This window comes from Triticum urartu, chromosome 5, assembly GCF_003073215.2.
Source record: "Triticum urartu cultivar G1812 chromosome 5, Tu2.1, whole genome shotgun sequence".
NCBI classification, from domain to species: Eukaryota; Viridiplantae; Streptophyta; class Magnoliopsida; order Poales; family Poaceae; genus Triticum; species Triticum urartu.
The window spans coordinates 525,876,748-525,887,505 of NC_053026.1; the positions used below are offsets into that span (position 1 = coordinate 525,876,748).

At 41.7% G+C, this 10,758-nt stretch overlaps 1 protein-coding gene across 1 annotated transcript; it reads left to right on the top strand.

Moving 5' to 3' along the window:
* Positions 1–75: 75 nt before the first annotated feature.
* LOC125510367 (Fanconi anemia group J protein homolog) lies at positions 76–9,772 on the top strand. The gene is made up of 28 exons (XM_048675515.1): positions 76–525; positions 631–694; positions 860–935; positions 1,186–1,250; positions 1,334–1,378; positions 1,475–1,575; positions 1,684–1,825; positions 2,005–2,066; positions 2,168–2,247; positions 2,362–2,432; positions 3,449–3,536; positions 3,705–3,777; positions 3,850–3,942; positions 4,134–4,242; positions 4,631–4,724; positions 5,422–5,505; positions 5,606–5,762; positions 5,853–6,040; positions 6,181–6,225; positions 6,386–6,414; positions 6,494–6,615; positions 6,699–6,746; positions 6,896–7,020; positions 7,093–7,631; positions 7,719–8,655; positions 8,735–8,788; positions 8,889–9,035; positions 9,295–9,772. Exons 1-28 carry the CDS (start codon positions 153–155, stop codon positions 9,358–9,360), a joined length of 4,077 nt encoding a protein of 1,358 aa, XP_048531472.1. The 5' UTR covers positions 76–152; the 3' UTR covers positions 9,361–9,772.
* Positions 9,773–10,758: the final 986 nt, after the last annotated feature.

Consider the following 10,758-nt stretch of genomic DNA (forward strand, 5'->3'; position numbering starts at 1 on the left):
TGAGTCAGCCCACGAGGACGGCCCATCTCTCTCCCGGGCTGGCGTCGTCTCGTATCGTAATATTGGCAGCCGCGCGGAGACATGTCGGAGGCTGCCATTCCATTTCCGTTCCCCCCCAAATCCTCCCGCCCAATCTCCCCGCCGGCGGGACGATGGGCGCCGCCCACGACGACGACGACGGCGACTTCGCCGCCACCCCGGCGCCCACGCCCGCGCCCGCGCCCGCGCGCGGGGTGTACCAGGTGAGCGGCGTGCCGGTGGAGTTCCCCTACAAGCCGTACGGCACGCAGCTGGCCTTCATGGGCCGCGTCATCGCCACGCTCGACCGCGGCCGCCGCCAGGGCCGCTCCCACGCGCTCCTCGAGTCGCCCACCGGCACCGGCAAGTCGCTCTCCCTCCTCTGCGCCGCGCTCGCCTGGCAGCGCCACTACCCGTTCCGCGCGCCCCCCGCCCCCGCCGCCCCCGACCCCCTCCTCCACGGCGGCGGCTTCGTCCCCGACGACACCCAGCAGCAGCCCACTCCCGGTACGCCCCTTCCCCCCTTTCGTCCTCTGCTTCGCCGGTTCTTGGATCGAGGACCCGCTGCTGCTCGTTCTTGACTTGGTGCGTGTCGCGGTTCTTGATGTTCAGGCATCCCGGAGAAGGCGGCGGCGGCGGCCAAGAAGAAGAACGCGCCGACCATCTACTACGCCACGTAAGATCTGCCCTCCCCTGAACTGAACCGATGGGACAATCTTGCCGGCCAGGTTTCTTGGCTGCTTGTCTGAATCGATGAGATGAATCCTGATTGATTTCATTCCCCATCGAAAAATCCTGATCAGTTTCTTGGTTCCGTTGTCTGTCTGTCTGTCTGCTGCAGGAGGACGCACTCTCAGATCACTCAGGTGGTCCGGGAGCTGCGCAAGACCTCGTACCGAGTGCGCATGGCCATCTTGGTACTACCTAATGTTCCCATCTCAGTGCACTTCTTGCCTCTTTTTCTTTTTGTCAGTTAGAAAAGGAAATCCATTATCCGACCAATGTTAAGTAGCAGTGGCACAAATGACGCCAAGCCATGTGTTCAATCATCATGTGGTAGTGTGTGTTGTTTAAGCCGTAATCCCCAGGAGCCACATTTATGTGGGGCTCCAATGTTCTGAAGTTAAACTGCATGTAGTTTGACCAGCCAGTGATCATGCAATGCAGGCCTCAAGGAAGCACTATTGCGTCAACAAGACCGCATGCATGGCTGACTCAATTGACGAGGAATGGTAACATACAAGACACATTTCTTTACTAATTGTTTGGGTTCTTCATTGTGAACCATGTAGTGAGTCCTTTTCTCCCTCATCAGCAAGAGGCTCCTAGACGACAAAGTTCAAGGATGCCCAGAATTCAAGTGAGTTTTCCTAGCTTCTTTCGTGTAAAAACATATTTAACCTTGATCACGTTTCCCCCTTTCCCTACTAATGCGAGGAGAAACATGTATTGGCAGGAATGCACAGAAACTGAGTCGTCATCCATCCCTTCAGACCGGTGGCTCCTATGAAGTTCACGATATTGAGGATCTTCTTAAGGTTGGAAGACAAGTCAAAGGTTTGTCTATCTCTTTGGTTACATAGATTTTCCCCTGAGGGATACATTATGCCACCACTGGATGCTGAAATCTATTGTCTTGCCACCTTTCTTTTTGGTTATCTGCAGGATGTCCATATTTTGCTGCGCAAACCATGGCAGAAGCAGCTCAACTGGTTTTCTGCCCATATAACTACCTAATTAGTCCAATTGTCAGGAGAGCAATGGACATTAATATCGCTGGCTCAATCGTTATTCTCGATGAAGCGCAGTAAGTCCAGACTCATGATTCTTTTTCAGTGTCAATCAATGGTTTCCTTAGATAAGCTAGCAATATATTTCTTGTGGTTCCTAATCAGTTATCACTCGGAAGTTTTCTCTTCAGAGCAGTTTTAATAACAAAACGGTGAATTCCAGCTGTTATCCTTATTTCAAGTCCTTGCCTTGCAGCAACATAGAAGACATAGCACGTGATTCTGGAAGTGTTGATGTTGATGAAGAATCACTTAACAGTAAGATGATCATCACTGTTCTGTTAAAGCTCATCGTTCAGAAAACATATCCTCCTGTTACAACCCATGCTAAGCTAAACTTATTTATTTCTGTGATCAAGGTCTCAAGGAAGAACTAGCAAAGTTAGCCACTGATCAGGCTGTTGGAAAGATATACCAACCCTTGCATGACATCATTGAGGTACATTTATGAGAAGAGAAGAATTCATAATCCTGTTGTTCCCCATTAATAAAGGAAGAATACACCCCTAGTAGCAATGCTGGTGTCAGGGATTAAGCTCTAGTACTTATGCAGGGGCTTAGCACTTGGATTTCTGCTCAGGAGGGTGATCCACGAGATAACGAATTTGACCATCCTCCTTCATTGTACGTACTATGGAATCTTGTGTTGTTTCTTACCTGATTTATCTATCTAATGTTTGCCATGAGGTACCAGTATCAGGATCTATATAGAGGTACCGACCTTTTCCATTGGTTGATTTACTAGGGGCAAGATTGACATTGTAAAAAAATATCTCTGAATTCATCCAGCTTTGCCATCCCTAGATGGAAAAAGTGCAAATTATCACACTGTCATTGTTGCCGTCCTTCGCTTCTCCATCTCCGCGACCAAATAAAACCTAAGGTTTGGGAATAAATATGTGCTAGTAAACAGTTGGGGCTGGAACACATTCATGTAAAAAGGTAACAATTGATAGTCTTACTCAGCTCAGAATCGAGGTTGCAAGCGCTAAATATGCACTAGAAAAATAAAAGCCAAAAAAAGTGTCTTTGCCATGTAATTTGCTGTTCCTGCTAAGACAAACAATTTAGTGTTCACTTGAAAAATAGTTAGAAGTATATCCCTGTATTGGCGTTTTGAATATTTTAAGTGTCCCTATCTGTATTGCCCCGATACCGACACATATCTGTATCCGTGCCGCACAGCCGATGGAATGTTAAACCAAAGATTGTGTTGGCGTTTGGCATGGATTTGCTGTGATATGTAAAGTTGGAAGAGCTCCTCAGACTTTCAGAAGTTATTCATGATTGCTTCGCGCTGAGATGTTAGGATTTTATGGACCACTGAAACATGACCAGTTGCTTCTATGGTGCTGTGTCATTAGTGCAAATAACTTGGTACTGCACATGGAATCACATTAGGCACTAAAGCATCTCAGATTTTTTTTCCTGTTATTAGATACTTGTCTACTTATTTCCAGTACAAATTTCAAGCATACTAAATCCAAAAATCATCCATTAATATTTTAAAAACATTGGATTCTATCTTGTTAATTAATTTCCACTTGTACAATTCACTAGAATAACTACATGCTTGCAATAAAGGACGAAAGTAAGCATTTTCCTTGCATCCAGTTGATATAACCTTTTGTAATCCTCAGTTGGACTGGTGAAAATGCTGTGAAGGAACTCCAGAATGCTGGTATTACTCCTGCATACTTCCCGATATTGCAGGAATGTGCGACGAAGGTGCTTCCCAGTTCAAGTTTCAAAATGCAGTTACTCCAGAGTAGTAGATTATATTCACTAGTTTAATGTAGCTCTGGAACATTTTCTCTGTAATATTTCTTTCTGTGGCATGTGGCTGTCAAGACTGTCAACATGCACCTTGATTCTTGATATTGCCTCTTGTTTTAGGCAGTTAAGGCTGCTTCGGATACTGAGTCAGAGGGAGACCACTTAACTGGTCATGGTGCTATGACACTGGAGAGTAAGCAACACCTTGTTCCCCATTAATCTTCAGTAAATTTAATAACCTAATAATACCATGAATTTTTTTCAGGTCTATTCTCCTCATTGAGTCACTTTTTTGGTAGGAATGGGCGCCATTTGTATGATTACCAACTTGCTATCCAACGGTTTGCTCACAGAGAAGGTAGCCATGCTTACTTCCTTATAATATGTTTTCCTAATGATGTGGAAGGGGAGAACATTTTATCAAGAGAAAATTGGCTCTTGGACACTGTACATGAGATTCAGATGCTCTTTAAATTACAAATCTGGTTGCTTGATCAACTTTCAAGTCATTGACAGTCTCATTACATATTTGAATCACATCATTTGCAGGCACTTCTGCCTTTGGAGTGAGAAATGTGATGAGTTTGTGGTGCCTCAATCCTGCTGTTGTTTTTCAAGACATTGCAGATCTAACCCATTCAGTAATATTGACATCTGGGTAAGTTTCCACGTTGACGTTTCTCTTCTCAAAATGTTAGGTAAGTGTTTTAGTTTACGGTAGCAGCATATGGCTTCGATGAATTGAAAAAAAAAACAGAAAAGAAAGCAAGTGTATGTACATGTAATGTATAACTAGTAAATATGGTAAATTTATGTATGGCACATACTTGCTAGCTGGAATTTGGCCGAGCACAGGGCTTTCAGCCTTATGGATGTGCGAACAGGCTTTTCACCGCCATGTAGGCACATGACCAGCTGACATATAATTGTTCCAAACTAAATAACTGGTTATCCACTTCTGGAGTTTTCCAAAATAGCCCACAGTTTCTGTGCAATATCAGATCAACAGATAATATATAGCTGGCTCTTAACATATATCTCTGCAGCACACTCTCTCCAATGGGCTCCTTTGCATCTGAACTCGGTGTACAGTTTGATGCTTGCATGGAAGCTCCTCACGTAATCGATGCTGATTCTCAGGTGTGTCTCCTGCAAGTAGGTTGTGCTACAAAATACCTGCATAGCCAAATGGCAATAGTTTTTACTAACTATTGGGTATGAAGTTAAGGAAAGTGGAACCATACTAGTTTCCCCTATCCCCACTCCAGATTTTTTTCTGTTCCACACAACGTTAGCTGGTAAAATGTGAAACATGATTCCTTCTTTCTGCAAATTTGGTCATTTTGCCCCATTGTAATGGAAATAAATATTCAGTTAAATGTTATCATAGATTCCCAAGCTTTATCCGATATTTTGACTGAAAAAGTGTGCAATATGATAAATTGCAAGGCAATGTAATAAAAAGTTGTCTAATTTAAACTATTTGAAAGCTAAACATTTTGAGCTAACTGACATGGCTTGATTTTACTGTACATGCCCAATCCTCTTATATCTAACCAATTAGAATAATGGTTAAGCTAGTTTTGTCAGGTTTCAGGATTTTTTTTGCTAGTCCTAACTGATCATCATTTCTCACCAATTGAAATACAGTGCTGTCCTGGACCAGGCAGCATAGAAATGCTTTGGCCTGATGAACTCTAAGCTTCTTACCCTTTAATTCACTCGTGACCTGGATAAGATATGGAGCTTGCATGCATAGTAGAGATATCATCATAGATTGTTTATGCCAAGCAATCACTTTATGCGATTTCTCAGCCTATGTTGTATGGTGATGCAGGTTTTTGCTAGTGTACTGTCATCTGGCCCAACAACACATCGATTGAATGCCAGCTATAAAACTGCAGATGCATATTCTTTCCAGGTAACTAGTCATTGTTTTTTTTTTGTGGGTAGTCATTGTTTTTTTATGTGCTAACATAAATCCTTTTCTCCAAAAATTTAATGCTCTCATTTTTATATAGGATGAACTTGGAGCTTCAATAGAAGAAATATGCAGAATAGTGCCTGGTGGTGCTCTAGTGTTTTTTCCTAGCTATAAGCTGTTGGACAAATTGAAAGTGCGCTGGTCTCAGACTGGTCAGTGGGCACGATTGAATGCTCGAAAACCGGTGTTTGTTGGTAAGATTTATGCTGCTTCAGAAACTCTAAAAGACACACTTTACATTTATGTTTCCTGCTTGTTGCTTATCTGAGATTTGTTTGTTTCAGAGCCTAGAGGTAGTACTGAGGAACTCGAGCCTGTCCTAAATGGATACTATAATGCAATCCTTGGTAAGGTTCCTCTTAAGAAAGGCAGAGGTGGTGCAAAACAAATTGTGAAGAATCGAGTGAGAAAGAATTCATCACAGGAATCTGCTAAAGGAGGAGCTGCTTTTCTTGCAGTTTGCCGTGGCAAGGTGCTAATTCTATCCATTTACATGCACACAACCATAAATGCATATGTACACATGCATAAGCCCCAATTTGAAAGTCTTGGTGCTGCGTGTTTATCAGCAGCCATTAGCTTATGTTTTGTCGCTGCTGATTTTTATTTCAGGTATCTGAAGGAATTGACTTCTCTGATGACAATGCTAGGGTTGTTGTATCCTTTATTTTCATTGTTATATGCCTTAAAGAGCTCAGTGTCAAATTCTGCACTACTATCCAGTAGCATGATTGGTAATAGCGAACTGTCTAACGTTTTTAGCTGCCGCACCTGTATGCTTTTGATGCCCAGCAATTTTTCTTGACTAAGACATTAGGTCATTGTTGGCATTCCGTTCCCAAATATGTAAGTATCTTTTTTCTTCTTCTAGACATAAGTGCAGTTCCTTTGCTGTGTTTATTTCTGACGTTAATTCATGCATCAGAAATGATGTCCAAGTAAAGCTGAAAAAGAAATATAATGATTCCTACAAATCATCAAAGAATCTTTTGAGTGGGAGTGAATGGTACTGTCACCAAGCATTTCGTGCTCTGAATCAAGCTGCTGGTATGATACTACTTTATCTGTTGAAGATCATTTGTTGTAATTAAGATGTTTAAAATGGCTAATTACTATAATTATTTTTCTAGGTCGATGTATTCGGCATAAATTTGACTACGGAGGCATAATTTTGATTGGTATGTTACTCAATTCTCACTCCCAAATGTTTCATGGCTTGACAGAAAGTTGGTTCTTATAGTTTTTCTATTTGATTGATTTGTATTCCATTGGATACAATAAGCTGTTCTTGATTCAAAATTACTTATGATCACTGTTGTTATTACAGATGAGCGATATCAGGAAGAGAGAAACCTTCTACACATTTCAAAATGGCTTAAAAACTCAATTAAGCATTATGGTAGCTTCCAGGAGACAATGGATAAGATGGAGAAGTTTTTTCAGAAGGCTGAGGTACTGATATTATTATGCATTTGATATTCTAAATGTGGATGCACTATCTAAAATAAATGGTGATCTTTTCAGGAACATATTAAGATCAAACGTCAAGAAATGTCCACTAAGGATAAGTTGGATGACGATCTACTTACATCACACGGTGATAAAAGAAAGTTGCATTGGCCAGAACCAAATTTCTCAAAACACTCAGTACTGCAAAGTAATCTGAAGGGTAAGTTGGATGACAATCTACTTACATCACATGGTGATAAAAGAATTCTGCCTTGGCCAAAACCAGATTTCTCAAAGCACTCAGTACAGCAAAGTAATCAGAAGGTAAAGAACAAACATGGCAGTCTGAAGGTTTCAAACATTGATGTTGTGGGAGTAGACCATGAAAATTATGGCAGGCCTTGTACATCATCCGAAGCATGCCAGGTCTCTTCAAAATCTTCTGACTTCACAAAGAAAAAAAGCTCCCCTGTACCAGGAAGTCTTTCAACAGCATGCCAACTTCCTCCATCGCATAAAATTCAGAATAATTTGGAAGACGAATCAGACATTGGGGGAAATCATGCAGTCGATATAAATGTTATCGACTTGGAAATTTGCGATTCTATGTCTGGGTAATCTATCATCATTCAGGCATGTTTGTTCCTGAGAATTGTGATGTAATTCAATTCTCATTTACTTAACCTTGCTATTGTTTGCAGGCATGCAAAGTTAACAATCTTCACTCCACCAGAAGACAGGTCGCAAGAGCCTACTCTTGTGGAAAGAACCTCTGCTAAGGATCCAGTTGCTAGCCCCAGCATTCATTCTGAGGTAAATACATCCGCAGCGATGGACAATGGTGAAGATCAGGTCATAGGCGTGTCTGCTTCGCTCTCAACAGCTAACAGAAACCAATCTTGCGTGTCAACATCAGCGGGTACTCCTGAAAGAACAGCCAATAGAGGTTATCATTTGGATCATGAATCTTCAATAGACAGAAGCGTAAATTCTCAGTACCAGAAAAGGAGAAGGTTTAATATACCAGTGAGCTGTTGTACTGGCACAGAGCATTCTAATCCTTCTAATCCTTCAAGCACATCTTTCTGCAATACTGATTGTGCTGTTAGCATGGCGTCCCGAGATCTGAAGAGAACTGATGGTCTGTGTTGTGAAAGTCTGAACATGTCCAGGTGTGAAAATTTCAAGCTTGAAAGAAGTCACAAGGCGGCAGAGTTTGCATCAAATAAATCTGCAGGAACAAAGCTTGATATTCGTTGCACCACATGCAAAACGCCACTTGGATTACAGAAGGATGGCTTTCTTGTTTCATGTTCATTGGCATCGCCCTCAAAATTGTACTTGACATGTCTTTTGAGACATGGGCTATCAACTGTTGGCTTCGCAGAAGATCTTATGTCATCGCCACCAGCTGTGGTAAATGTTCTTGTATGTGAAGCTTCTTCACTCAATCAAGGGATCCTTAGCAAATTCTGCAGTGAAGGTTCTGCTCATCAGTCCGGTGTTTGGTCTGAGAAGGATGGATGTGTATACAAGCCAGTAACATGTCCTTTCTGTCCTCGTGAAAATTCTTTTGCCACGGTGCTCGGAGCGCAAGTTCTTGCAGCTGATGCTTCAAATCTGGAATCATTAAACAAGGTACTTTCCACATTTTGATGCATCTTTTGATTTAGTACTATTTCCACATGATTCTAATTGTCCCTCTCTTCAAACGAAGGTGCTCCTGTTTGCTGATTGTTTGGATCTCAAGCATGAACCATCAAATGAACAGGTACGTGGTTTTCCTTCCCAGACCTGTATCCCTTCAGTCATATCGCTGACATAGTAATAAGCTAACAAAAGAAAATACTGTTCTATTTTTCCATATCAAGGTTGCAAGAGATCATACAGTTGCTAGTAATCCCATGGGGACAGATGCTAGTAAACCCATGTCACCCCCACCGGTGATCGATCTTGAGAGTTTTGCTTATAAACCAGTGAAGAAGGAACCTGTGTCACTAAGCACACGGAGGTCCAAGGTTAGTCACCAGTTGCGGTGTCTTACCTATTAATTACACTTTGCTTATGCTCAATTTCCTGTTATTCCAAATGCTGCCATGTTCAGCATAATTTTGGTCTTGCTTCTTTGTATTAGATTTTTCAAATGAATGGCCAACCTCTAAGATAGCTAACCACATGGCACTCCCAGAAGATTGCTGATAGTTTACTGGTAGCTAAACAATCCCAGTTCTAGACATAGTGATCAACTTTTTTTTTTTGGGGGTACTCTATGAGCAGCTTAGGTTACCTAGCACGAACAGATCCACAAAACCACAACTGGTGCATAACGTGGAGGACTCATAGGATGGATTCGGGCTCGTTCATTGGCGAACTAGGAAGAATTTGTGCCTTAGCAGTCAGCACTACTGGCACACATCATCCTGGAAGAAGATGCTAACTCAGCTGTGGGCTAGATGAGTTGGAGGGAGATGAGATTTTTCATTGAGGTCGATGCATGTTGTAAATACAGAGCCATATGAGCATTAGCAACTTTTGCTGTGCTGTGCGTATTGTAATTGTAAATCTTAGGAAGGGCGACTGAACTTGGAACACTTCCACTGTATCGATGCAGACTTTTGATTTTATGTGTACTCAAAACAACAATGACGTAAATACACAAAATTTCCAGTGTCTGTATTTATAAGGATTGCTATCCTCTCTGTAGTCAGTGGGTTGTTGATAGTTTTAATTCAACCAAAGCTGAGTTCTGTAGGCCCCTGCTCCATGCTATTCTGGAGAGATCACAATTGACAAGCATCATATACACTTTTTTTAGTGCCTATTATTGATGAATTTTTTTAAGCTAGCTCTTGCCCGCCTTAATCCTTAACTTAAAATGTTACGAGGTTTGATTGTGTTTTGCTGCAATAAAAAGGACATGAGGTTTTGATTGTACTGCCGCAGTTCCACTAAATTGGTTGTTGTAGCACTGTTACTCACATAAGGTTGATAGACATACAGATTCTCCAACTTGATACTACATTGATCATTGTACTTATGTTCGTACATATTTGAATCGTAGCACAAATCTTGCCTTTAAAAGACCCCACTGCCTTTCCATTCTTATCATATCCACACACACTAGAAGTTTGGCGCCCACAAAAACAACAATTACTGCTTATAATGACAGACGAGGGGTGGTAAAGATATCAACCACATATACAAATGTTTGGAGTTGGAGGCATTGGGATATCCTTACGCTTTCCATTTCAAATGGAATCTGGTTACCAGTGTGATTGATGCATGATGATAACACTTGAATCCACATCTTGGTACACTTGATCTAGACTGTTCAAAGATAATTGATTGCGGACATCTACAGCATACTGTAGGATAGCAACATGCCGAGTGCAGATTGTTAGACAGTGTTTGACCAGTCATGCTTACCATATTTTTTCTTGGGGCTTGTGTCTCTATGTTTATAAGGATTACTATCCTCCCTTGATCCAATGGGGGTGGATACTTAATTTTGATTAAATATTAGAATGCTTAATGCTGAGTTTCTGCAGGCCCCCGCTCCATGTTATTCCAAAGATCATATAAACCACGTGTATTGATTGGACTTGTCCGTGCTTTTGTTTTTCGTATGATCCTTGGAGCTGCTACACATAAGGATTCCAAAGTAAAACATGACACATGAGGTGTTAATTGGGTTCTACCAACAAATTAGGTGGCACTAGCACTGTTACACATATAAGGCTG